We start from the raw sequence: 27,995 nt of genomic DNA, 5'->3' as shown, positions 1-27,995 counted from the left end.
CAAAGTCAACTCTGCACCCCACAAAGGCACCAGCTGTCCAGAAAACAAACTCCAACACGCAAGTCCAAAGGAAAATAACAAAACAAAACCCAAACTTTACTTGCATGTAGCCGTTAATAAATAATTTACAGTATGTACACGCGGGGACCCTCCACACAGGTCGCAGACACGAGGACGCAGTGGGGGGTGGGGGAGGTCCCCACTTCCAAGCAGACGCGAGAGCAAACACAACCAAAATAAAGTGCTTCACTTTTTCCTTCCAGCGCAGGGGCTGTCTGAAGGCCAGTGGGGCCGCCTGCCCGCCGGGGGGGTTGGCAGAGAGGGGACCTCTTGGAGGGGGAGGCGGGACAGGTCCGCAGCCTCCTGGGCCAGTGTATGCGAGGTCCCTGGGGACGGCAGGGGGTGGGTGGGGCCGGCGGGCCGGCGGTGAGGGCTGCGGGGCTTCTGGGAGGACGGCCCCCTGGGGCCTGGCAGCACCTTGGGGAGAGGAACCCAGCTGGCAGGGGTCCCTGGAGCAGCAGCAGCAGCGGGACTGGCCGGGGCTCCCAGCGGGAGGTCTCCCCGGCTGTGTGGCCCAGGGGCTCATGGGAAGGGACCCGACGATGGGGGGAGACCCTGCCATGGCTGCTCAGGGCCGCGAGGCCTGATGAAGCCCCCTCCCCTCCCGACGCAGACCTGGGTGGATGGGAGGAGCGGGTTTGGGGAGCGAGCAGAGGATCAGGGCAGGCCAGCTGGCCCCGTCCACCAGGCCACCCCCCCACCCCCTGCGGCCCCGGCCCCCTGCCCGCGCTCTGGCCACCTGCTGGGCAGGAAGGGTCATAAGTCAAAGGGTAGTTCTGTGTGTGGACATTTAGAAACTCAACTCGACTTCCTAAGCACAGTGGGGGCGGGGGCCGCGGGAGAAGGGGCCGGAGAAGGGCATCCAAGCCCACGAGTGGCGTCGCTCAGAGCACGTGCCAACACGCACTGTCCCGGGCGGGGGCCTGGGGTGCCCTGAGACCCCCGGGGACAGGAGGCCCGGCCTGGGGGGGGGGGGGTCCAGCCGCGAGGGTGCCCCGGCCCCGCCGGCTCAGTGTGTGCGAGTGTGCGAGTGTAAGTGTGCGCGGACGGCGGGCGTGCAGCAGTCGCCGGGCGTTCAGTGCATGGCGGGGCCATGGGGAGGCGCTGGCGTGACCTTCCCAGTGTCAGTGGCGGGGCTCCGGCCTGGGGCTCGGATGTGCACATTCACACGGCGGGGCTGCACCGTCGCAGCGGGCACAGCACCAGTGGGTCACCCCAGCCTGTCGGGGGGCCCCCAGGAGGGCGAGGGGCCGCCCCAGCCCCAGGCCTGGCAGCAGCAGCAGCAGCAGCCAAGTCAGCGCCGAAGGAACCGCCCCAAGCTCACCAGCCAGCGCCGCCTCGCTTCTGGCCCCTCCGAGGCCGGGGCCGCCGGGAAGCCAGGCCCTTCTGCAGGCGCCTCGCTCTCCGTCCTATGCGGCCAGGGCCTCCGGGAACACGGGGAGCAGGGCGAGGAGCAGGAGGCTGCCCAGGAGGAGCCGGGGGGCCGGGGCCAGCCCCGCGGCGGCTGCCCGGCCGGGGGGCTCCCGCGTCCTCTCGTACAGGTGCAGCTTGTCCTTGTCCGAGTGGAGCATCTTGACGTCCTCCAGGGCGTAGTAGGCGGCCAGCGTGAAGTTCACGTCGCCCGTGGTGAGCAGGTCGAAGACGCAGGCCTGGTAGTACAGGTCCTCCACGGGCAGCCGCTCCTTGCACTTGGCCACGGCCGTCTCGTAGGGGAAGGTGTCGGGGGCGGCGGGCGCCGGGCCCTCGGGGGCGCGGGCGGCCTGGAAGTCGATCTGCTGGTTGAGGGGGCAGCCCCGCAGGCAGAGGTAGAGGCCCTGGCTGTCTCGGTCCTCGACCGCGTGCACCACCTCCTCGGGCATGCGGACGGCGAACGTCAGGTAGCGGCCCACCTGGCGCACCACGATGGTGGTGCCGATGTACTTGGCCTGGATCTCCACGTGCTGGCCCGACACCTTCTCCGTGATCCGCAGGCTGTTGGCCCCGTGCTTGTCCCCGCCGTTCTTGGAGCCGTCGGCGAAGGCGGCCGGGAGCTCGTCCATCTCGGCCTGGTACACCTTCTGGTCCACGCACTCCTGGAAGTTCTTGAAGATGATGGTGAGCTGCGGGGAAGCGGGCAGAGAGAGGGGTCAGGCGGGGCCGGGGCTGCGGGGGACAAGGTCCAGCTCCGTGCTCGCGATGCCCATGATGCTCTAAGATGGGGCGCGAGGAGCCCGAGGATGCCCCAGACCGTCCTTTCCGCATATTGGTCCCTAGTTCAGCACCACCTGCACGATTAACATATTCCTTTAAAACAGTGGTTCTCAACCTTCCTCACGCCGCGACCCTTTAATACAGTTCCTCATGTTGTGACCCAACCATAACATTATTTTTGTGGCTACTTCATCACTGTCCTGTTGCTACTGTTACGAATCATCATGTAAATATCTGATATGCAGGATGGTCTTAGGCGACCCCTGTGAAAGGGTCGTTCGGCCGCCAGAGGGGTCGCGACCCACAGGTTGAGAACAGCTGCGCTAGAGCCTGCCTGGGAGGGGGTGGGGCAGGGCTGGGCTGAGCCCCCGACGGGCTGTGTCAGTCACCGTCCTCCTGAGAACCAGGCACACGGGCCCACTGGCCACATCAGTGTCCCGTGTGGCACGGCAGGGGAGGGTGACGTTACCTCTGACTTATAGACCAGGCAATGTGGGCTCAGAGAGGTAAAGCGACCTACCCAAGGTCACACAGCCAGCAAGCAGCACAGCTGGGATTGGACTCCTAGTTCCCAGTCCCTGTGCTTCTTGGGCCACAAGCCCACGGGGTGGGGGGTCTGGGAGAAAGAAGGATGGGAAACAAACAGCCGGGGGAGTGAGTGTGGGCCCCCTGCCTGCCTCCCCCCATCCTGGCAGCGACGTCTGGCTGCTCTTTCCTCTATACTCCTAACTAGGAGGATTGTGTGGGCTGGAGACAGCCTCTCTCGTCCCTGCTCCCAGGGTCAGCTGGTGCCTCTAAGGCCGCTGCCCCCCTGACCCAGGGCACCTGGACTGCTGCGTCTCCGGGCACACGAGGGCGAGCTGGTGCTCTGTGGGTGCTGCGGGACGATAAAGGGGGCCCCAGCCTCTCCATCCTGCTTCGAGCCCTCCTCATAGAACCGTATGCAGCTGCTGCTGCTGCTCTATACCCCTGGCCTGTAAAGCCGGCGACTTCATATGGTTCCACCTCCTGCAGCTTCCTTCTCTCCGTCCAGGGCTCCTGCAGGGGCCCAGAGGTGGGTCAGCCAGGGTGGTCTGGGCGGTGGGTGGTCCTGCCATTGGAGGATGGGGCTCGGGTGAGGGACTCTGGGGTCCCTGCCTCGTGTGCAGGGCCACACAGACACTGGGGGGCGGGGCCGCCTTCCCAGGGCCACCGTCTCCCTGAACAGGAAAGGCTGGTTCTGCTCTAACCGCCATCTCTCGCGGAGACAGTCTCCTGGAAGGCTGACAGGCCGCCTGACTCTTCTTGGCACCGGTGCCAGGGCCTCAACCACAAGTAACAGCATGAAGGGGGCCTGTTGAAAGCCGGGCGGCCCGCTGCCAACAGGGCCCGGGCGGGGCTGCCGCTCCTGCCTTTGCTGTCCCCCCTCCCGTTCCCCGACGGGCCTGGGCCCACCCCACCGCGCTGGGGACGGGGCAGAGCCCGGCTTCACCCACCACTGTGTATGTAGCGCCAACGACATGCCAGGCCTGGTACCAGGGCTGTGTCCACACAGGGAGCGAGACGGCCCAAGGCCCGTCCTCATGGAGCTCACGTCTGGGGGGTCACAGACCAGGCAGACGAATTATGCAGCGAGACAGAGTGGTAAGTGCGACGGGGGACCAGCGAGGGGGAGCGGGGATGGGAGGCAGAGACCCAAGATCCTCTGCTCCGTAAGCCTTAGTTTGCTCACCTGTACAATGGGTGCTGCTAGCACAGCTGGAAAGGAGGCCTGGGAGGCTCTCCCCTGGGGCGGGCAATTGGCTAAAACAGCCCAGATTCGGATTATTCATGAGAACAGAAGGATGACGCGGGCTGGATCATGCCGTCGTCATGGGAATGAGCGAGGGCCCCGGGCCCAGGCAGCACGCTGAGGGCAGGCAGGAGGGGAGTGGGGTCACGTGAACAGGAGAGTCAGGCCGAGGGCTCCTGCCGGCCTGAAAGGCCCCCGGTGCCCCTCAGCCCGGCGAGGAAAGCCCCCTGGCTTCGCTTCCTCCCTGAGGCTCCGGGCGGCACCCACCTCGGCCTGGCTCTGCCGCTGCCCTCTCCCGTCCTGGGGGGCGTGCTCAGGGCACGGATCGCAGGCCCTCCCTCCCCGGGGCCCTGCTCAGAGCCCTCCGCATCCTGCTACCCCAGCTCCGTCTCCGTTATCAGCCGGGAAGCCGGGGGAGGCGGGCCACCTCCAGCACGGAGGCCGGCACAAAAGACGTTCAGCTGACGTCTGCTGAGTCAGTGAGCGAACCAACGCCTCCGTCAGTGGGCGATGGGAGGCCTCCGAGAAGAGGCAGGGGCAGGCCACAGGCGCTGGGCCCAGCCACGATGCCCCTGCCTGTGACCACAGGCCCCGTCTCCCTGACACCCGAGTCTGTGTGGCTCCAACGCTGACCCTGTCCCTGCTGGGCCTCTAGCGGGGCCGGTGCGCCTCCTGCTGACGGGGACACAGCGAAAGCCGCCGAGCTCTCAGCGGGCTGCAAAGATCAAGGGGGCCCCCCGTCACAGCAGAGGGGGGCTGGGCGGGCCAGCTTTGCATCAGGGCCCATGTCCTTCTGGAAACTGCTATGGGAAGGGAGGCACTCCCAGCCTGTGCCCTGCAGCAGTGTGCACCATTGGGAAAAGGCCGTCACGTGACTGAGGGGGCACAAGAATGAATGAGGAACCCACTTGGGTTGGGACAGCAAGGCTGGGCTCAGGGCCCCCGAGAGTCAGCAGAGAGCGAGGGCAGTATCCGGGGCCTGGCACACACCCCGCCTGCGGACTCCTGTTGTTTGTGGCCTAACGGCTCTTGCTCCACCGTGTCACCCCCATCACTGGGGGCAGCAGAGAAGGCGGGGTGGGGGGGTGTCTTGACTTGGCCTCCTTCGGCCTGCGGAGGGCTGGGAGGGGGACAGGGCAGAGAGCGCCGCCACAACTCGGCCGCCACTTCCAAGGCCTGGCGCCGAGGGCCTTCATGGGGCAGAGACCCGCTTGTTTCCTACCCAGCGGTTGGTCTCAGAAACAGGCCCCCTGCGAGCACGCGAAGGCTGTTGGCACAGAGGGAAGTGGCAGGAATTTTGCCGGCTGCCGGTCACCTCACTGTCCTCCGGGACAGAGGGGCAGGAAGGGACAGGGGGGCAGGGGCAGCCTGGCGCCCTTGCCACATGTTCTTCCTAGGAAAACAGACCCATTGCCAACCTGGGAACCCCAGAGGCCCTGGTGGGCCCGGCCCTGAGGGGGCAGGCGTGTCCCCATCACCTGGACCCCGAGTCCGCCAGCCTCCTTCTGGCTGAGTCTGGATGGGAGGCCACGAGACACCCTCCAGCCGTGAATGGGGGAGGTAAACCTGTGGGGGATGGGGCTGTCTCGTTGCCTGGGCCATGGGTGTGCACACGTGAGCACACAGACACATGCTTGTGTGCACACGCACACAACAGAAACCAGGCCCTTTCACAGGGGTCGCCTAAGACCATCGGAAAACACATATAGAATTACATATTGTTTCTGTGATTAATCACTAAATTATGTTCCATTTGTAACAATGAAATTGGGGGTCACCACAACATGAGGAACTGTATTAAAGGGTCGCGGCATTAGGAAGGTGGAGAACCACTGGTCTACATCTATTCACGTTTGATGGTTTCTGACCCCCGAAAGCTGATTTCACAAACCCCGAGTGGGGGTGGCAGGCAGTTTGAGAAACCCCGCACTCTAGGCAACACTAAGAATCTCTAGAACATTCCTGTCTAAATCATCTGCTCATTTACTAACAATAACGAGAACAGGGTGGGTGCAGGTGGCGTCTGGGTCGGCAGGGGGCTGAGTCTGGCCCCCCCCCCCCCACAGCAGGGCCTGGGCGATGGGGCCCCACAGTCGCCGCAGCCCCAGCCGCAGCCTTACCTTGCTGGTGGCCGTGGCGGCCGAGCCGGGGAGCACAGGCGTGTTGGTGACCTGGACGTTCAGGTAGTTATTGTCGATGAGCGGCCAGGCCCCCTGCACCTTGCAGGTCTGGAAGCGGTCCGTGAAGGTCCTGAGGTGCGGGTCCCCGAAGAGGCCGCAGTGCGTGTAGTTGGGGGCGGCCGCGTGCTTGTGGAAGCTGCGCTCGTAGTGGCAGATCTCGGGGCTGTCGGAGCGCTCCTGGCTGTCCCCGGGGGGCGGCAGCGTGCGCAGGCGCGGCTGCGAGGTGGGGCCATCCTTGGAGCAGTTGTGCTGGCTCATGAGGTCCTCGATGCCATGGACCGCCGAGTGGTAGGCCAGGTCGCCCCGGCAGGTGCGCGCCGTGCGCCGCGTGCACAGGGCGTAGGTGCGCAGGGCCGCGCAGAACTCGGGCGCGTCGTCTGAGGCCGGGGAGGGGCCGCCCGCCGTGGCGCTCCAGAACTCAGAGTTGCACTTGAGGATCTTGCACGGGGAGGCGGCTGTGGAGGAAGCGAGGGACACGCCGTCAGGGTGGGCGCACGCACGCACGCCCCGGGACGCCCCGTCGGAGCCGGCACCGCGCACCCTGCGAACGCGCGCCCACCCAGATGGTGAAAAAAAACAGCCGCAAGTAGCAGTCAGGTTGTCCAAATCCTTGCGCGCGGCTCAAAATAACCCCAAGCCTCCGGGCTCGCAGCTCCATCAGCTGCGAGGGCCGGTGGCAGCCCCTCCCGCAGCCCCCAGCCCTGGAGAGGAATGAATGGTCAGTGTTTTCGGGGCAGCAGGGCTGTAGGAGCAGGCGGGCCACCCTCGGGCTTTTGGCATCTGTTTACATCTTCACAGCCATCTCCCAGGAATCTGGCAAAAGCGGCAGACATTTGGGGGGGAAGTAAGCCCCAATGTTCAATACGTGCCCCAAGCTTAGCTGCTGTGTGACCTCCTGCAAATTACTTAACCTCTCTGTGCCTCATTAGACTCATCTGGGAAGGAGCAACGGAATCTATCCTGTGAGGTTGCTAAGAGGGTTCAAGGGCTTAGAAAGGCACCGGCATTTAGCTGGAGGTCAGTGGATGTTGGCTAGTCGGCCCTGGGCACGGAGGGCCTGGTTCTGGTCCCCTCGTGGGCGGAGCTCCATGCCTCTCCATCCTATGCCGGAGAGACTAGGAAGCAACTGGGAGGGATCACTGGGTTTGCCTCGATGTGTGGTGTCTGCTTAACTCACTCGCAAGCTGGCCGTGCCTTAGAACCATGGCTTTAATACACCGAACTGCCCGCGTGTCCGCAGCAGCTTAAAACCTTCGGCTCTTGCCCATCTTGGCTCGCAAGAGGCCACCGAGAGTGAAATCAGGGGCTGGAATTGACAGCTCCCGTTCCCCGCTGCCACCTCTTCAGGCCTAGAGTGGACATGCACGGGCTGTCGCTTCCTGGGGGCCTGGGGGAAGGGCGTCAGGGATGTCAGGGCTGGACAGTCCCCGTGGTGGTGAGATGAGGGGCCCCCGGCCCCCAGGGAGTCGTCCTGCCGCTCCGTGCCCACGGCACTAAATCACGGGCCAGAGGCCTGCCCAGGTCAGGGCCCGGAATGTAACCTGGCCCGGCATCAAAAGGAAACGCTCTCAGCGGTGGCGTCACCTGCCAGAGACCCCAGAGGCGCTGATTTTTATGTTCAGTATCTTTAATAAGAAAGCAGGAGGCCCGGATTCCAGGCCGTAAAACCCTGGCCTTTGCCGATGCGGGCGTCCAAGGAGAGGAAAGTCTGAGTGTTTGAAAGAGATCCGATTGCAACGGGTGCGCGCGGGAGGAGGGCCGCGGCTTTGCCGAGGGAGCCACCCTGGTGCCTGGTGACAGAAGGCGGCCAGCTGTCTCCCTCCTGCCTGGTTCCTGCAGGCGGCAGCGGGGCCCCGTCTGGCCTTTCTGCCACCTCTCAATGGGCCCGAGACAGCCAATAGGGGAAGAGCCAGGAAGGAGAGAAGTGATGGAAAATAAGACGTTTTCCCGAGCTGCATTTCTTTAAAAAAAAAAAATAATAATAATTTTACTGATTTCAGAGGAAGAGAGAGGGATAGAGAGATAGAAACATCAATGATGAGAGAGAATCATGGATTGGCTGCCTCCTGCACGCCCCGCACTGGGGATCGAGCCCACAACCCGGGCATGTGCCCTGACCAGGAATTGAACTGTGACTTCCTGGTTCGTAGGGCGATGCTCAACCACTGAGCCATACTGGCCGGGCCATTTCTTTTTACCTATTTATCTTTACTACTGAAAGTATTACAGATGTTCCGCCTTCTTTGTCCCCCCACTGACCCCTCCGCCATCTTAACCACTGTGTTCTGGGGCAGGGACCCTCTTGGCGCCTCTGCTCACCCTTATACCCAGGGCTGCACCCCAGACACCCGGGAAAATGCGCAGTCGCAGCACAGAAACATACGCTCCTTTGACGCCCATGATGCATGTTTGTTTGGACCCAGGCCCCCTGAGACAGGACTTTCAGGATTAGCTACCAGGGGACAAACAGAGGGGAACCCAGAGGCCGCAACGACCAAGGGTGGGGTGCAGGCAATGCCTTAACGATCGCTCTGGGACCAACCTCCACGGAATTTTAGAACCGGGGGCCAGAGGTCACTGCTTTCCACCCGCAGACAGCCTCCTGGGCAGGAGACCTCCCTGCGGCACCCCTGCCCGGCGGGCACCTGACCTCCCTGCACTGAACTGGGCCAGCGCAGGGCTGGCCCCTCCTGCCCCGGAATCTCCAGCTGTGGACCCACATCTGCCTCCCAGGGACCTTCATGGGGCCTCCCTCCTTCTGTAGAGCCACGCAGAAGAGGCTCAGCCGTGCATCCAGTGTATGCTGAAGACAGGCCTCAGTTTCCCCGGCCATCTTCTTGGCCTCACCCCCCTAGCGGCTCTGTGGGCCTGCCTGACCGGTCTCATCCAGGACACCCCGGCTCGGGGGCCACCTCCTGCCCCGGGTCCCCTCTTTTTTTGTCCTGGAATCCTTGGCTCCCACACGCCATACATGTAACGTTTCTCATCTGGGGGAGGTGGGCACAGCGGAGAGAGCAACCACAGCCACACAGCCTGCCTGCCTGGCTTCATTCTTGTCCTTTAAATAGCAACCCAGCGCCTCTGAAGAAACAGAAAGAGGGAGGCAGGGAGCTGTGAGTCCCAGCTGCACGGAGCCGGGCGGGAGGAAAATATTTACGCGCCCGGACGGCATTAGCGGCTTTCAGGGGCCTCCTTTGAACTGTTAATCAAGGCCAATCTGGGAGAATAAGAGCCTGATTATTACCGCCTCGTTTGCATGACAAAGAAGCCCAATAAAACTTATTTTGCTGCGCGCGGAGGGGGTGTGAGGGCCGGGCCCTGAGAAAGGAGTCTTAGGAATGCGGTAAGCCGCTCCGAAGCCTGAACCCAGGAATAAAGACAATGCAATTTGCCACCAAGAAAAGCCCAATAGACCAATAAATTACCCGCGTGCAAAGGGATTAGATCAGGTTTCAGATGCCGAGTGGGAGGGGTGGGGTGAGCCAGGGAACAGAAAAAACCTGCCTCTTCTTAAAGGGGCAAAGCTCGGCTTGAATGCAAGCCCCGTGGCCAGGCGGGCAACAAAGGTGGAAGAATGGAGGCTTGAGAGGGCATCGGGGAAGCGGCATTTCAATGAGGTCTGGAAGGGCAGCGGGATTTGACGGGTCCCAGAATCACAAGGGGCCAGGCACAGCTGGGGTTGGCCAGACGCTAACTGCTGCTTGGTGAGCGTGCAGCCAGGAGTTTGGGGCCAGACACAAGGGCCTTGCGTGCCAGCTGTGCCCCTGATAAAGCAAACGGCGGGCAGCTCCCCTCTGCTTCCCTCTGTTGAGTGGGGCTGGGGATCTGCAAAGCCCTTTTCTCTGGCCACCGGGCTCCCTGTTGGATTCCGCCACGAGGGGGCACTAGACGGAAGAGGGAAGGCTGGAGGCGCACACTGGTTCACCTTCGCTTTTAAATATGTTTTGATTGATTTCAGAGAGGAAGAGAGAGAGAGAAACATCAATGATGAGAGAGAATCATCGATCGGCTGCCTCCTGCACGCCCCACACTGAGGACCGAGCCACAACCTGGGCGTGTGCCCTGATCTCCTGGTTCCTAGGGCAACACTCAACCACTGAGCCAGGCTGGACGGACCCCAGGCTGTTTCTATTACCACCACTGGACAGTGGCCCTTGTCTCCTCTCCCTCATTAACCCTCCTCCCCCCCGCCCAAGCATCACTGGTGCCACTCAGAAGTACTGAGACCAGCCAGGCACGGGGCCCTCCTCATGGACTGGGGCCCCCAAACCTCTTCCCTTTGTCCCCCAGCCCCTGGGCGGAAACCACTTCCTGCCACTGTGTGCCTCAGTGACCCCTCCTGCTTTCTCACTCCCCCACACCCACCTGCCATGCCCTACGTTAAGATCCCTCTGTGGACAGAGCCCTGTGGTTTGTATTCTCCTCACTGGACCCTGAGGCACCAGCCTGAGGACTTCCGACTCGATCCAGGTGATTGCGGGGCCCCGGATAATTGCCAGCAAGGACGCGGCACGCTCGGAACACTATTTTGGGGCGCAGGGTAACTTAAGAGGCGATGGCTCCCATTGGGATGGAAGCAATTGGGTGGAGCTTAGAGGAGAACTCGCTGCACAGCCTCTGGGATGCCCGTGCTGGAGCGGTTGTCCTATGCCATGCCCGTCTTCACTGCCCACCCCCGGGGGCAGCTCCTCTCTCTCCAGCAACAGGCCCGTGCGGGTCCTGAGGGTGGTTATGGGAACGGAGCACCAGCCAGGAGGGCCAACCTGCCTCCCCCAGCGTGGCAGCCGGCAGCAGCAGGAGCTACCGGCCATTCTGCACCCTCTCCTGTCCCTCGGCTCTGAAGCTGGGAGGGGACGGCCACCCGAGCCAGGGTCGGTATTTGGTAAGCTCAGCCCTGGGCACCGTTCTGGGGGCTCCTGGCCGGACAGATGCCCAAGGCTGCCTGTGTGTCCCGCTTGTAGGAATCTCACCCCATCGCCCTGACGTCAACATGCAGGTGTTTGGCATCGGACACCGAGAGGACCACACCCAGGTGACGGCGTCGCTTTTTCGCCAGCGACAGTCGACGCCACCTTACTTAACCGGCAAGCAGACAGAGCTGGCCACCTCTCGAAAGGCCTTTCTCCCCAGTCCAGCCTAGGAGGGCCCCAGGGACTGACCGAGCCTGAGACTCGCCCCCCCCTGTAAGGCACTGGGGACCTTCTGGGCCTTTCTGCAGGCACTGGCCTAAGGGAGCCGGAGGAATTTTCTCAGTGAGTTAGGAAGGGGGGGAGGAGGGCTGGGGAGCTGGGGGTTAACTCCCTCCACACATGCCAAGTGTGGGCAGGGGTGGCTGCACGCCGCTCAGCGAGCTGAGGCAGTAGGCACTGCCCCCCAGCCGCACCCAGCCAGGGCTGCTCCGCCCCAGCCCCCACACAGGCCAAGTTGTTGCAAGAAACCATGCCGCCTGCCAAGGAAGAGGGCACACCTCCGCTTACAAAGTGGACACCCTCCCCCAGCTCCCACTGCGGCCACCGGGAGCCAGATCCACGGTGAACAGGGCTGCCAGCCAGGCAGCTGAGGGCTCCTCCGGGCAGGAGGCCCCATGGTGGGCCAGGGCCAGGGGCAGGCACAGGATGCCATCCTGGCTTAAGGCGGACAGCTAAGCTAAGCTACCCGGGTTCCGCAGGAGGGTGGTGATGGGCAAAGAAAGACACCCCTTTTCAGATCTAATTGAGGCTTGCAGGTGAGCAAGTTGGTCTTTCTGCTTTGAGGCGAGGCATCACCCTTTCCCCCCTGAGTCTAGGGCTAGCCCTAGAGATGCTAATTTTCCGTCCTGGCTCTGCCTCCAGCAACCCCGGGCTCCTCTGCTTGGCCACTCCAGGTCAACATTCATTTGAAGTGGCTTTTCTCCCTCACCACCATCCTTGGGCAGCCTTCCTCCTCCACCTTCCTCCTGCCGGGGGAGGGCAAACACAGGCCAGCTGGGCACGTGCCCAGGGCGCGCGCACACCCCCCCCCCCCCCACACACACACCGGGGTGTGAGCCTGTGATCAGGGACGTTCCGTAGCAGGGGGAGCAATCATGGGCTCCTTTCTGCAGGGACCTGGGTGCAGAGGGATGGACGCATGGCTTTCCCAGGCGCCTGGGTATGCTGCCTGCCCCGGGCGAAATGGCGCGTGAAATGAATACATAAGCAAAACCCAAAGGACAGAGTCTGACTTGGGAAATGTGCACGGTGACAGCCCTGTCAACTGGTTTTCCCGGCCTGTGGCCGGGTGGCATGTTCTGTGAACGCTGATCCGGGGTGGAGAGGGAGCCGCGAGGAGCCCTGGGAGGAGGCAAGAATGCCCGACTCATGGGAAATGTGCTGAGAGAGAAAGGGTCTCATCTCTCTGACCACACAGACACCCTTGCACACTGCAGAGGGCTTGGTCTCTCGAGCCTTAGTTTCCCCATCGAGGATTAACATTTTAAAAATATATATATATTTGTATTGATTTCAGAGAGAAAGGGAGAGGGAGAGAGGAAAACATCAATGACGAAAGAGAATCATGGATGGGCTGCCTTCTACACGCCCCTCCACTGGGGATGGAGCATGCAACCGAGGCATGTGCCCTGACAGGGAATCGAACTGTGACCTCCTGGTTCATAGGTGGACGCTCAACCACTGAGCCCCACCAGCCGGGCGAGGACTAACATTTTAAAAGCAGCTGCAGTTGAAGAGTAAAGGGGAGAATTCTCAGAGCAGCGATCTCCCTGTGCATGAGAGCGGCCTGGAGGGCCTGTTCAAGTGGAGACCACGGGGTCCCACCCCGAGTGTGCACTGCAGCAGGTCTGGTCTGGGCCCAGGCCTTGGATTTCTAAGAACTTCCCAGGGGAGGCAGACGGGGCTGGTCCAGGGGCCACACTTTGAGAGCCGCCATCCGGTTTAAGAAGTCCCAATGGCTTCCGAGTTTTAACCGTATCTATTAATTGTGTTTTGGAGAGGATGCTGTTTGTGGAAGACTGTACTAAGCAGTCTCTTCTGCCCTTGTCCCCCCTACCCCAGCTACACGTGGCTGCTCTGCCACCCATTAAAGGCACAGCATCGGCCAAGCAGACACCCTCGCAGCCCACGGGACACAACAGAGGCCCCTTCCCTTTACCCGATGGCAGATGCCAGCCTTGTTGGGGCGAGCCCCCCCCCCCCCCCCATGTCACTCAAGCCAGGGGCACAGTAGGTGTGCCATAAACGCGGAACGGGGACATGTAAACATTCTTAAATGACACAAACCCGCTCAGTGTAGCAGCCATCAAGGCATCTTTCTCTGCACAACTCCGTCCAATTTAATTTGCACTCCCCTGGGCTCTCTCCTGGCAGCCATTCAAGCTGACGTGCACCGAACAAACCCAGGCTTTCAATCCAGCCCACCTGTTTTCAGCGGGAGCGGCCATGGTGCCTGGGGTCCCCGCATGTCCCCGGGGCCTCACCCTTTGCCGGAGCTTTCTTTGCTCCTCTGTCCTCCATCCTGCTCTCCCGCAGGCCTGCAGCCCCTCTGCCAGCGCATCAAAGCCCTTGACAGTCCATCTCTGCCGTGGACATGGCTCATCCCGTCTCTTCCTTAAGAAACTGTCTTTGACCCAGGTTTCTGGAGCACACTTTTCAGAAACACCCCCTCTCCCCGGCCTATTGAGTTTGGCGCTCTTGAAAGCTCAGGTTTCAGTAAGGTGGGCAATTTTGACTAAATGCAGCTGTTAAGGCCTCAAATTAGGAGAAACATTAGCCAGTTGGCGTGACAGTGCGGCGGCTATCTGTTCCATCGGCCAGGTTTGAGTTACGGGCCTGGAAGCCAAGAAGAAATGGGCTTCTTGGAAAACAAAAGTGATGGAATTCGGGGGTGGCGGATTACATAACCGACCCACCCGCTTTCCCCAGACTACGGGGGACACTTCAAGGTTTGAAACAAGGAGAAAGGAAATAAAACAACAATAACAATAACAACAACAAAACCGCCGCCAGTAGCCCTCGCAGCTCCCTCCTGCCTCCGAGTTCCCCGGTCAGTCCGTCCTTTCTCCCCGTCTGGCCCAAGATGCTAACCAGCGCTGCCACTTTAAGAGCAAGAAGGTGTTGTTTTAAGGGCTCCTAAGCCCCCCTTCTCCATTTCAGCTCGGAGCTGAGATCACATCCCCCACCACCGCAGGACTGCCCGGGGACAAAAGCCATCTATCAACCCATCTGATAAAACCTCCGATGGGCCGGATCCTTATCTGGGACCAAACCAGGGTGCACATGCTGCAAACTCCAGCACTCCGAAAGGGGAACTTGGTTTGCAAGGAGAGGGTCATTTTTTAAATTAATTTTTTTTTTTTTTTTAGTTCTTGGGAAAGAACCAAATCCGCCTTTCAGCCAGACCGCTTTGTAGATGGAGACACTGCCTTTTTTTAAAAAAAGGGGTGGTGGGGGGAATGGGACTCCCTGCTGGTGGACCCCGCTGCAGAGGTTTTAGGATCCCCGGGGCGGGCCAGGGCGCAGCAGGTCCAAAGCTCTTAGGGGCACTGACACCCCAACTCCCCCTGTCCTAGGCCTGGGCCTCCCCAGTGGAATCCAGAGCTGGGAGCAGGTTAGGGCTCCCCGGGGCACCCTGGGGGGGGGGGGTGCGTGCAGCTGCCCAGTGTGAACTGTGCGCGCTGCACCCGGAGGCCACCGGGGACACCCGAAGCAGGGCCGGGGCAGGAAGGTAAACTGATCCCAGGCCCCTTCCGCCGCCTGGGCTGCCGGCCTGCCTGCCTGCACGGTCCCCCTGCCCCAGCAGCAGCCTGCAGCCTGGATGGCCCAGTTCTGCCAGTTCCTGAAACCCAGTTGGCGGAGGAGCAAAACAAAACAACGCAATCCCCGTCTCACTCAAGTCCTTTCTTGCAAAGTCCCCGCGGTGCGCCGGGGCTGCGCGCATCCGCGTTGGGCTGCGGCGCGAGACACAGAAACACACTCGCATTTTCGCAAGAAGACACCTCGGGGCCTCGCCACACAATGGCACCGGCCGGGGGATCCCGCCTCGCCACGGGGGACCCTTGGGCCCGAACCCTGGGCTGATGTGTATTTTTTCTTTTCTTTTTTTTTTAGCGAGAAGAGAAAAAAACGGGTATTCAGGGTTTAACTGGCGTTTCCCAGCTGTGAGCAGCATATGGCAAAAATGAAATAAAGTTTTATGAAACATTATAAAGAAAACAGAGCAGGGATTTAAGTTTCGGGCCTTCCCCCTCCCCCCCACGACAGGGGAGGGGAAAAGAAAAAAAAAAAAAGTCAAGAAACTGGAGCGTTTGGGAACGAACAAATGCTTCTCTGTGGAGCTGGTCTCCCTTCCCCCAACAAAAACAAGAGGTCGGGCTCGGAGGAATTTGAAGGCAGCGATCTGCCAAAAACATTGTGAAAAACTATGGGGGATTCATTGGAAACAGATGGGCTTTTTCAGCTTTAATTCTGAAATTCTCTCCCTTTCTGACACAATAAAAACAAACGGGGGGCGACGCGGGATGTTATCAAACAGGAATACGGGCTGCTCGGAGCCCAGTCCGAGGGCTCCCGGCGTGGGGCCGGCCGGTCCCGCAGGCGAGGGCGGCGGGGACTTGGCTAGGACGTCGGGGGCGCCCCCGGGGCCACCCCTGGGCACCGGGCAGGTCTGCAAAGCGGTGGGTGAGGAGCCCGGGAAAGCGCCCCCCTGCTCGGTGCCGTGCCTCCCCTGCGCCCCTCCCTCCAGGGCCTCCCAGGGGCGCGTCCCTGGTCCCCCCCTCTTTCTGGGAAGTTCGGAGGCACCTCCGGCCCAAGAGACCCTTCCGACCAGCTGCTTTTCAGTGCAGCCCGAGTAGGGTCGCCCCTGGAGTTCCCCGGGCATCCATCGCGCCTTCCGCGGGGAGCGGGAGAAACAAAGACCAGTGGATATGGGAGGCCAGGTCCCCCCTGGAGGGGGGGGGGGCGCCGCCGACGCGCTCGGGGGCCGTGGCGAGGGCTGCGAGGCGGTCCCCGCGCCCGGGGCCATCCATGCCTTACCTGCGGGGAAGCTGCAGAGCAGGAAGGCGAGGGTCGGCCAGAATCCCAGGGCTGATCGTCCTGCCCCTCTCCCCATACCCATCCATCCAGCTCGGCCTGTTCCCACTAGCCTCTCCCTGGAAGAAGAGTTTAGAAGAAAAGCAGAAAATCAATCACGCTGCGCAGCCAAGGCAGCCCTCGCTCCGCCGGCGGGAGCAGCGAGCCGGGCGGCTCGGTTCCCCTCGGCCGCGGGCGCCCGGCGCGCCCCCTCCCCGCGGGCCCCGCCCTCGCCATCCATCACCGGGTCCCCTCCAATGTCCGCCCGGCCCCGCCGCCCCCGCCGCCGCGCCGCCCGCCCCCTCGCGCTCGGGTTTCAGCGCCGCCCGCGACGGGTGGGGGAGCTGGGCGGGGACCGCGGCGCCCGGCTGCGGCGCTGGGCGCGGGGACCTCGGGGACCCCGGGACCCCGGGACGCGCCGCGGCTCCCCACGCGGAAAGGACCCAGCCCCCGGGCCGCCTGGCCCTGCAAGAGCGCAAGGGCGGCAGCGCGCTCCCAGATCTCCCCCCTGAAATCTCCAACCCAAGTGGAAAGAAACTGTTTGGAGACCAACCCCAGGTCCCCTTTCCAACTAGACCGCCCGCCCGAAGCCGCTCATTTCTCTCACTCTGAGGGGTTCCCGGGTGCAAGCGGCCCGCAGATCCGCTCCCCAGATTGTCCGGGGGGTTAGGCGGGGTGGCCCTGGGGACCTCAGCCAGGAGCGCACCTGGAGGCCCGCCCGCCCTGGCCCCGGCCACCCACCCCGCCTGGCTGGGCCGCCTCCAGCACCCCCTCCCCGCCCAGCACCGCGCTGCCTCCCTCGCACTTGCCCTGGCTGCGCCCGGGAGCTGGGGGCCTGCGGGCCCCTCAGAGGCAGGAGGGCTGCCACCCCAGGGGAGGCGTGGGGACAGGGGTCCCCGCGCTGCTCAGGGCCCTGCCACCAGGGCAGCGCTCGGCAGGGCATCGGGGTGATGACTTCCTTCGCTGGGTCGCCTGTTTTTCTGGGAGCAAAGTGCCTCCTCCCCAGGGTTCCCTGAGCCCCGCAGCGCCCCTGCCCCTGCCCCTGCGCTATTTAAGGGGCTGGCAGCTCCCCCTGAGCATCCTCTGGACGGAGCACAAATACGCCGGAGCAAGTGTTTTCAGTCAAACCAATTCCTCCCCTTGGCCCCCTCACCTCGCTTCCAAGCCTACTCATCTGGTTCTTTGGAAGAGAATCCCGCGTTTTTGTCCAATTGCGATGTTTCCCTTAAGCACTATCACAGTCCTCGTTCGCCGGAGGCCACACAGGCTGCGGGGCGCTGTGCCCGCCAGGAGGGGAGTCCAGCTATGGAGGCGCGAGCTCCGGGCGAGGGAAAAAGGCCCAAGACGGCAGGCACAACCCAAAGGAATCACACTTCTGAACCCGGCTTCACAACGGGCAAGAAAGGGCATAAGGCCTCTGCCAGCGGCTGTTCCCTTAGGACTCAAGGCCAGGAGGGCCTCTGCTCGCCTGCCTTTACAGCTGGGGTGCCACCGTCTTTCCCCCTCTCATAGTGAGGTCTCAGTCTAGCAGGTTCTGTCCAATTATCTCCCCCCTACACTGAATTTCACCGGAAGCCCTGGTTTGCAGACTGCTACAGGCTTGCCCACTGCAATCCAGGTCGCACATGGCATTCCCCTCAAGGTTGGCCCATCCTTGGGCCAAACCCACCAATGTATTCGTCAGAAGCCCGGGACAGCCCTGGCACACCGAGGCGGGCACAGGGCCAGCCTGCACAGGGGCACCTTCCAGGGCCACCCGTTCACACCATCTGGATTCTGCCTTTCGAAAGTCAGCCTGAGCTTCCCGCTAATGAGGGAGAAGGGACCGTCCCATTCGTATTCCCACCAGCAAATGCACTACCACCACCACCAGCAGCAGCTCTGTGGCACCTCCAGGCCAGGAAGACAGCACAGACCTGCAAGCGCTGGACCAGCGAGGCTCAGTGGCTGAGCATCGACCTAGGAACCAGGAGGTCAGGGTTCGATTCCTGGTCAGGGCACATGCCTGGGTTGCAGGCTCTATCCTCAGTGTAGGGCGTGCAGGAGCAGCCAATCAATGATTCTCTCTCATCATTGATGTTGCTCTCTCACTCCCTCTCCGTTCCTCTCTAAAACAAAACCCTCCAAGCAGCCCCTTTCAGCCCTGCCCTGGCCTAAGACTGAACCTTTGGCAACCAGATTTCTGGTCTCTACACCCCAGTTTCCTCATCTGTAAGGGGCTGGCTGATCATACAATTTGGGAGGGGCACGGGGGCACGGGGCCACTCGAACTCCGCAGCATTCCTGCTAGGGGATTGATTGGCGTTCATCTGGACGGCAGAAACAATTTTTATGGCAGAAGCAAATAATTTGGGAAAGGTAATGCCAAGGGGTTTTTTTTGTTTTTTTTTTTTTTTGAAGTAGCAACAAAAATAATTTTGCGGTTGGGGGTCACCACAACATGAGGAACTGTATTAAAGGGTCGCGGCATTAGGAAGGTTGAGAACCACTGACCTAGAGGAACCTGTGTCTACCGGCCAAACAGCCCGGCTTGTTGACAACTCCCCAACTCTTTGCAAAAGAGTAAGAAATTCTTGAAACCTTGGGTTTGGGAACTCAGCGCTTCATTTGCCAGAGAAACTCAAAGTGTAGTTGACTTTAGACAAACGGCTCCTGTTAAGAGTCTGACCACTTACGCGTTCTCCCCGAGGCTGTCGCCTGGGCCTCACGGTAGGCACCTCCTGAACACTTGGTCCTGCACGGCCTTTAGCAAACAAACATTTTGCAAAGATCCCCTCCAGGATCCATTTTTCTGGAAATCTGGGTTATGTTCTCCTAAACGCATTAACTGAGGCTGGCCCTCTCCCTGCACAAGCTCAGTATGCATTTGCTTGCTACCGCCTCGGCCCGCCCTGCGGTTAATCACCATTTGTTTGCCATCCATTCCATCTGCAGGCCTGGACCTAGCTGAGCAGCCTCTCCTCCAGATGAAATATGAACATCTAAACTAAGTCTGGGGGCACCATGGTCCCTGGGGATCCCCACTGTTTATAATTCCTCATCCAGAAAAGTACCTGTTTATCCTATTTTCTTTTTTGTTTCCTGTCTCTAAGGACAATTCCGATCCGTGGCGATTCCGCCCCCCCCACCCCAACCAGGCCCCCCACCCCCCCTGCGTTCTGCAAGGACTTGTTATCGTAAGTGACCCTGGGGGTGGGACTCTGTCAGGAGGAATTCTGGAAGTCTAAACAGAATTCACCCTTGGGTTTCTCCCTCGTCTCCGGGCCTGTCTCTGCCCCCTCAGAGAAGGCTAGCCAATGGGTCTGATTTCACGGTCTCGTCTCACAAAACACATCTGGCTGCGTCCAGTTAATGGGGACTTTACTTTTGTGTATATATCCCACCAAAGTGACTATTAAAAATGCCTCTTCCTAGATGGCCGGGCTCCCCTGTGGGCAAGGGGGCCCAGTGTGTCCATCCTGGGGAGCAGGCCTGGATGGAAGGACAGTTGCCCATTTTGGCCATCTTTCATGACCACTGGCCCCTTCCCTCCAGGTAGTCCCAGGGTAGATAAGAGCACACATAAAGCCAACCAGTCAATCCATCAAGCTATCTAGCTACCTGCCATTTTACCAAAACCCACCAGCAACCTGCTGCCTGCTCCCTCCCCAGTGAGCACTTCCTACTTTGTTTTCTTCCTCAGTTGAACGGTCCGATGCCCCCTCCCGTCCTGGCAGGAGCCAAGCAGTCAGGGCAGAACCGAGTTCACCAGCCTAAGGGGCCGCACAGATGTGTGTACAGACGGAATGACATCGAAAGGAGTCCACACGAGGAATGCCAAGTGTCTAACAGCTACGTTGTCCCTGGGACTTCAGTTCCCAGTGAAAGACGCTAATGCTGTCCCCTTCTCACTGGAAAGTCACAGAACTTGCTCTTGTCTCAAATCCCACTGCAGAAGGCAAGGAACCTGCCAGAAGCCACCCTGCTGACTTCTGGGTGACTCGGCTGTCACAGCACCTCGAGCGGGCACACCAGCTCCTCCCCAGGCACCGGAGTATCTGGGGTAAGATTCTCCTCTGTTAACCCTACTCCATCCACGTGCTTATCCTTCCACTCTGAACAGAAGTAAGGACTCCCCCAGCCTCCGCCCAGCTGGGTGGAGCCCCCTTGGTGGCCTGTGACAGTTTCTAGGGCTGCATTTCCCTGATATGTGGGTTTCAGCCTCCCCCCTCCACCTTTTCACACCTTTCCCTCTTGACCTTGGAGTTTCTCAGTAAGCTCCTGGGGCAGCCACATTTTCTCTCTCTCTTTTTTAAAAAAACATATTTTTACTGATTTTAGAGATGAAGGGAGAGGGAGAGAGAGATAGAAACATCAATGATGAGAGAGAATCACTGATCGGCTGCCTCCTCCACGTCCCACACTGGGGACGGAGCCCACAACCCAGGCGTGTGCCCTGACGGGGAACTGAACCGTGACCTCCTGGTACACCGGTCAACGCTTAACCACTGAGCCACGCCAACAGGACACATTTTCTCTTTTGATCCTTCTCCCACTTCTCCCTCCCGGGGTTCTAAACTCCTGTTTAACTGGAGTTTCATATTTAAATAAAAGTCTCCCCTTCTTACTTTCCTCTTGTGCCTCTTGCCTGAGACTCCAGAGCACACCTACTATCTGGTCTACATACTGCTTACTTGTCATCAGCGTCGAGGTGGAAACTTCTACAGTGGTTCTCAACCTTCTGGCCCTTTAAATACAGTTCCTCATGTTGTGGCCCAACCATAAAATGATTTTCGTTGCTACTTCATCACTGTCATGTTGCTCCTGTGATGAATCGTCATGTAAATATCTGATATGCAGGATGGTCTTAGGCGACCCCTGTGAAAGGGTCGTTCGACTGTCAAAGGGGTCGCGACCCACAGGTTGAGAACCGCTGCAAAAATCTAGATATTGCAGTGGATATGGAGAAAGAGACATGGAATATGGAGTGACCCTACCCCTGGCTCAGTAGCCCCTGGGTGCCCTGTCCCATTGCAACACCCTCAGCTTCTCTATTTAAAAAAAATTATAAATATATTATTTTATTGATTTCAGAGAGGAATGGAGAGGGAGAGAGAGAGAGAAGCATCAATGATGAGAGAATCATGGACTGGCTGCCTCCTGCACGCCCCCTACTTGGGATGGAGCCCGCAACCCGGACATGTGCCCTGACCAGGAATCGAACCGTGACCGCCTGGTGCCTAGGTCGACGCTCAACCACTGAGCCACACCGGCCGGGCCGGGCTGTACCCTCAGCTTCTCAACCTGCGATCATGGCCTGGCTGCCTGGGGGTAATCTTCGGGCTCCAGGGATCCCATATCTCTAGGGAGCCAGTGAACGGGTGTTGGCTGTGCACCTAACTGGCCTTGCCCACCCCCGACCAAGTGAACCTGTCGCTGAACAAGTGGGAAATGTCACGGGAAGGGTGACGTTCTGTGCTTCCGTGTCGGCCTGAAATTCTTTAGCAATAAGCCCCGGCAACACTCTACATACCTGAAACCACACCCTGGGAAAACACTCAACGGTCTCTCGTTCCACAGCGGCTCTCGGGCCACGGCGTCAAGACGGCACCGGGTTCCCGTCATGGACAACAGACGGCCGTGTTTACCTCTCCCCGTTCCAGCATGTTCTCGGGAGACGAACCAGCTTGGAACCGTTTACGCACCGAGAGGCAAGCGTCTGAACGGACAGGGGGCCTGTGTGTGTCTCTCCACCGGCAGAAGGCTGGAGGCGCTGGATTAATGAACCGTTTGGTGCCAAGCACAAACAGCACAGACACTTGGCAATGGGGAGCAGATAACCAAGTTATTCATCAAGTTCAAAGTTGTTTAGAGTTTGGCTGATGCGAAGCCGAAGGAAAGAAGATCCCAGCTGATGGGAGGTGGGGAAGGGTGCCAATCCAGAAAGGACAAAAGTGTCAAATGTACGTGGCTCTCCCCTCCACGGCTCTCCTTATTTTATTTTATTTTATTTTATTTTATTTTATTGATTTTTTTACAGAGAGGAAGGGAGAGGGATAGAGAGTTAGAAACATCGATGAGAGAGAAACATCAATCACCTGCCTCCTGCACACTCCCTACTGGGGATGTGTCCACAACCAAGGTACATGCCCTTGACCGGAATCGAACCTGGGACCCTTCAGTTGGCAAGCCGACGCTCTATCCACTGAGCCACACCGGTTAGGGCCATGGCTTTCCTTTTAAAATTGGTTGGAACCCCGAAGTCACCAAGAATAGAGATGGCAGAGAGAGAGGCTCTAGCCTCGGCCCTTACGATGCCAAGTTCAGTGGTTTTCCCACCAAACCACAGCTGCTTCTCATCGTCGCCCGGGGCTTTTTATTGTTGTTGCTAGTCAGATAACATGCCTTGTGCGTATTCTGATGGACCGTGAATTAGAAATGGGAGTATGTTTAGGGTTATGCTGTTTCCAGAAACAAATAAAAAGATACAAACATTTTAAGGAAAGTTTCCCGGAACCATCTCCCTCATCCCCCTAAAAACCTTACTTAGTTACGTGGAAATAATTACAGAATTCTTTTTCTTTCTTTTGGATGCTCAATGGTATTTTTAGGTCAAGTTTTATTTTTTTAAAATATATTTTTATTGATTTCAGAGAGGATAGGAGAGGGGGAGAGAGAGAGAAACATCCATGATGAGAGAGAATCATAGACAGGCACACCTCCTACCGGGCATCGAGCCCGCAACCTGGGCATGTGCCCTGACCGGGAATTGAACTGTGACCTCCTGGTTCATAGATCTACGCTAACCACTGAGCCACAGGTGAGTACTGCACATTAAGATGTTTAGGGAAACCTGTCCATAGTATCAATTCATGGCAGCCCCTTCAGACCACAGGCCATTCAAATTCAAAGCTAGGTGGGCTTCTGCCCCTGGAGATTGGCCCTTGACCCTGAAAGGAAGGGCCTGGGCATCACCATGGCTTGGGTTTGCTTTGTCCTCACTAACTCTTGCTTCGGGGTTAAGCCTCCCCCCCTCCATCTTTTCACACCTTCCCTTCTTGACCTTGGAGTTTCTCAGTAAGCTCCCGGGACAGCCACAGAATGGCCATCTATTCCCTATCAGGTCCACAGTTAGTAGACTCCGATAGCGTCCATATCCTCATGGAAAATCAGACACTTGGAGTTTAGGGACCTCCTTCCTCAAAGTGCTCTCAACAGAGAAACACGAAAGCAACATAAAAACCCTGCAGCGTGGAAAAGACTGGCATCCGGCTTTTTCTGACCATAGGATCCTGAGATGCCCAAGATACAAAGCCAGTGAGCTTCAGGATAGTAAGGGAAGCATTTGGAAAGCAGGATGTTGAAACGAAGTATCAGATTATGCGAGCTGCACTGGCTGATGGAAAAACATGAACTCCCATGTGTCCCGTTTCAGGGCACAATGACCCTCCAAACTCAGCCATGAGGGCTGATGAGCAGGTCCGGACCTGTGAGGGGGTGCCCCGGGGAACCTCATCGTGTCTCCAGGTGAGTCTGACCTCGTATGCACCCTTGGGTGAGGCAGTCCTTGCTTTTTTCCACTGCCCTGTTCATGCTGCTCCTTCCTAGCACTGTAGCTAAGGGAAGGGAGGCCCAAATAAAAAAAAATAAATAAATGCCTGTCATTGGAATGGGGCTGGGTACCAGACAGACGGGGAAGTCTGGCCCTGCCTTCCTCAGGTTCAAGTTCTGTTCAGTTTGTTGAGCGAATAAACAATGGTGTTGTTTGGAAAGCAAAGCCTTCTCCTACAGAGCCTCAGGAACACCGCAGACACCTGTGCTATCTGACCTTCCCTGTGGGATTAGAAGTCAAGTTCTTGGACGATGCTCTTTAAGGGGGGCTGCCTTCTCAGTGCACACACATAGTAGATCCCAAAGAGCCTGCACTGGTTACTGATAAGACGTTTGTTTCCCCGCAGTTTCGCTTGGGAACATCCCTTCCCTTTCCCTGGAGGGCAGACTGCTGGAGAGATGGCTGATCACACCTCCCAAGGCGTGACCAAATTTGGGGACCGCACATGGTAAAAGCAAGCGCTTGAGTTCAATGCATTGGGTAGCGAGTTTGTAGGGGGAAAAGCACTTTAGTTCTGCAGACCCCGGGGTGTACCCCTGCCCCTCTCTGGGCCTGTTTCTTCTGAGAAATGGAAATGCCAGCACATGCAGGGACACTGGGAGTGGCTCAAAAAGCTCCCCGTCCCACTGTTGGGAGTGCTCAGTACGTCTTCATTGTATTTTGCATTTTATCATCTAAGAATGCCTGCGTTGGATCCCACGCTGGGGGACTGGAGAGCCATATGAAAGGGTCGTGCTAACAGGAGCTCCTCACGCCTCCACTCTGTATTGCTATGCACACGGGGGAGGCGGTGAGCTGCGCCTTGGGGAGGCTGGGAAGAAGAGAAAGCAGACAGGTTTCTCAGCAAAGGCCAGGAAGCCCTCCTTGAAAAAAGTGCCACCTTACTGCAAGACCCCTTTTGGGGGTCACAAATCTGGTTATTGAATAAACACCTGCAAAAGGAGAGACAGTTTGAGGCAGCACGGGGGGTGGGGAGGCCAGCCACCCACCTTTCTGCATGTCCATTCAGACAGGAGGCACCTGTCCGTCATCGGGGAGGGAATGATGGGAGCAGCAGGGCTGGTGAGAAAAGGAGTCTGGGACCTCCCTTACCACCATCCCTGCACAGCGGGTCTCACCACCAGCAGAGCAGGACACTAACCTACAAGGAACCAACGTCCCTGTCAGGACAAGGGGCACCCAGCTCACTGCTAATACCCGCTGGCCTGGAAGGTGGCAGCGACACCCAGCCCCAGAGAACGCGGAGCTCCCTGGCTGTGGGGTGCCCCACCCAGGACCTTCCTCCGGTCTCCTCCATAACCAGCCAAGTCTGCCCCACTGTTACAGGAGACCATGTCCCTTATACAGGGGGCTTGCCTGTCGCCCCCTGTGGCGGTGGGGCTGCAGGAAACCTCTCCTTTGTAGATGCACAGGTGGCATTGTTGTTACACCGCACAGTTCCTGCACGGATTGGTAAGAGACCTTTCCAAGTTCTCCTTCAGCTGCTCTTCCCGGCACAGCCAACCCCCTTTCCAGGGATCGGGGCTCAAGATTCCCCGGAAAATCACTCGGGAGAAGAGCAAGGTCCGTGCATGGATTTCCCAGCTTTCTGCCATAGGTGCCTGCAGAACCGGTACCAGCAGGTACCATTTTATCTTTCTGCTGGAGGATCCTAAAGCCAGAGGGACGAGGTGATGGATCTTGAGGCGGCAGCCTGCCACTCAGCACGACCTGCAATTCTGTCCCTTGAACTCGGAAGCGCGGGACTGTAGACACACAGGGGACTCCTCCTCCTTGGAGGCTAGTCCCGGCCTCCCCACCTGCCACAGGAGACACCTTCCCTAGAGAACACGCAGCCGTGCAGCCTCAAGGAGCTGGGAGCTCCCCGTTTCCTCTAGATGGCGCGGTTTCCCCTAATTCGTCCGCAAGACACCCTGTTTGTAAAACCCACACAACCCAACGCCTTCGGAAACCACAGGGCGTAATAGCAGCTCGAAGGCCCCATTGAAAATCACAATTTGGGGGAGCTGGCTCTACCTCCGAGCAAATGCAAGGTAAATGCATTAACGGGATGCGTCCCCACTTCGACCCTCCCCCTAAATACACCTGTCCCCCTGTGCGCCACGGCGGGAGCTAGGCGCGGAGTTACCGCCCTGCATGGCCCGAACCGAAGGGCCCAACCACCACGTAGGAACACGGGGACACTTGGGAACCCGATCCCTTAGCACTCAAGCCGAGTCCCGCATTTCCCTGCGCTCCCAGCACCAAGGACCGCTGGGACCCGGGCCCAGACCTAGACCTGCCCCAATGCCCCCGGGCACAGGCGCTCCCCCCGGCTCTGCAGCCGCCTTAGGAAGTCTGGCGCGGGGCAGGGGGCGAGAACCCGGCGAGCTGGCTCAGTTGGGGGACAGCCCGGTGGCCAGCTCCGTCCTCGGCTCCCGGGAGGAGTTGGTCCAGCGGGAGCAAGGGAGCTCCCGGCCCGCACACAGTGGAGACTGCGCTGGGCTGTCCAACCACGCGCGCCGCCGGCTGCCTGGGGAGAGCCTTTTAGGAAAAAAAGAGCGGATACCAAACCACAAGAACTTCGCTGCCAAGAGCGAAAGCCATCGAGGCGCAGCGAAGCTCCCAATCCCGGCAAGACGAGACGTGGGGTTGGGAAGGACGCAGCCCGTGCGGGGGCCCCGGCAAGTGTCCGCGGCGCCCGGGGGAGCCGGAGCCGGCCGGGTCCACTCCGCTGCCGGCCCCGCGCTTACCTTGGCGGCTGCATGGGCGAAGCGTGGGGGCCGGGGCGCCGCTCGTCCGCCCCGGGGCGAGGAAGGAGGGGCTCGGCAGGCGCAGGTCCCCGCCGCCCCGGCCGGCTCAGCAGCGGACCGGGGTGCGCCGCCGGCTCCCGGGCTGCATGCTGGCGAGCGCCTGGAAGAGCCGGCCCGGGAGCGACCGGCGAGCGGGTCCCAGCCCAGCGGCTCGGGCGGCGCAGCCCGCGCTCCGGAGACAACTGCGGAGTCGGATGGCTCGGGCCACCCCCTCCCTCGCCCGGCCCCCGCCTGCCGCCTCCAGTGCGGCGTCGCGAGGTTCCTTTGCGCGCGGAGGGGAGGGGGCGGGCCAGCGCCCCGGGCGCCGGCGGGGGGCGAGCGCAGGCGGAGGAGGAGGAGGTGGGGTGCGCGATCGGATCGCCCCGCCCCGCCGCAGCCGCACCCTCCCGCATCAGCAGGGGTTGGGTGGCTGCGTGGGGGGGGGGGGGGGAGGTGCGCAGAGTTTGGGGGTGCGTGGCCCAGTGCAGCGATCCCCGAGATACCCCCAACTTTCCAAATCTCCCGCGGGGTGCCGTGGAGAGCACGTTTTGCACCCGCAATTCCACGATGGTGATGGGGGGAGTTACTGTGAGGTCTCCGCGGTGGACAGTCTGAGCCCTGAGAAGTGCTGCTCTCTGGAGACGCACCTTTGTTCTATGGAGATGCTTTTTTTTAAAAAAGATTCTGATTTTTAAAAATGTATATAATATGTTTGAAATGTGTAACACACGATGCGTTCCCTCGTGCGGGTTCACACAACTGCGAAAAGGAGACCACAGCGCGCCCCTCCCCACTGCAGCCGCGCCCCAGAGGTAACCCTGGGTCAGGGTGTGCCCCGTTGCGGTTCTTCCCAGCCCTTGCTCTGCACTTTTGCACGCACACGTACAGACTGCAAGGGGAATCGCCCGGGCTTTTCCACAGGATGCTTTCCCATGCAGCGCATGCACGCACCCACCCGCGAGAACACAGCGACTTCAGCAGCGGTAAATCCCAGCGTCCGGGGAAAGGCCCTTCCGGGGAAAGAGCGAAGAACCACCCAAAAGCCATGTGCAAATGCGAAGGAACCCCGCCTGGGCGGGAAGTCAGCCTGAACACACAACTCACGCCCAAATGATCATGCATCGAGGGGGTAGAGACATGTGCCAGGGCATTTCGGATAGGATTGTGACCTTCCGTTCTCACAGAAAGCGAAGTGCCCTGGATTTCTGATACGATGGGGGAATGTTTGGATTTGCAAAATGAAAAGACAGCATCCGCTTTAAAACTCGATCGTTATTGATGCTTGTGGTCTTGAGGGATGTGGTTTGAACACAACAGCCTGCATCTTCTGGGCCAAGGGTAGGGAGAGAATCTATAGCTGGGATATAAATAAAATCCTGGGATTTAGCA

General features: G+C 59.7%; 1 protein-coding gene across 1 annotated transcript; it reads right to left on the bottom strand.

Annotated features, from left to right (window-relative positions):
* Nucleotides 1-63: 63 nt before the first annotated feature.
* RGMA (repulsive guidance molecule BMP co-receptor a) lies at nucleotides 64-26,876 on the bottom strand. Its single transcript, XM_036355726.1, has 4 exons — nucleotides 26,568-26,876; nucleotides 16,209-16,324; nucleotides 6,142-6,656; nucleotides 64-2,159 (listed from the first exon to the last, which is right to left on the bottom strand). Exons 1-4 carry the CDS (start codon nucleotides 26,579-26,581, stop codon nucleotides 1,470-1,472), a joined length of 1,335 nt encoding a protein of 444 aa, XP_036211619.1. The 5' UTR covers nucleotides 26,582-26,876; the 3' UTR covers nucleotides 64-1,469.
* Nucleotides 26,877-27,995: the final 1,119 nt, after the last annotated feature.

The sequence above is a fragment of the Myotis myotis genome, unplaced genomic scaffold, assembly GCF_014108235.1.
Source record: "Myotis myotis isolate mMyoMyo1 unplaced genomic scaffold, mMyoMyo1.p scaffold_m19_p_23, whole genome shotgun sequence".
Classification (NCBI taxonomy): Eukaryota; Metazoa; Chordata; class Mammalia; order Chiroptera; family Vespertilionidae; genus Myotis; species Myotis myotis.
Note: the sequence above shows the minus strand (reverse complement) of the source record. Positions and strands in the feature narration are given on the sequence as shown.

Coding starts and splice junctions, on each gene's coding strand:
- RGMA (XM_036355726.1), bottom strand. Junction 6,657..16,208: donor GCTCTGCAGCTTCCCCGCAG/GTAAGGCATGGA, acceptor CTTCCTCCACAG/CCGCCTCCCCGTGCAAGATC. Junction 2,160..6,141: donor CCGCCACGGCCACCAGCAAG/GTAAGGCTGCGG, acceptor GCTTCCCCGCAG/CTCACCATCATCTTCAAGAA.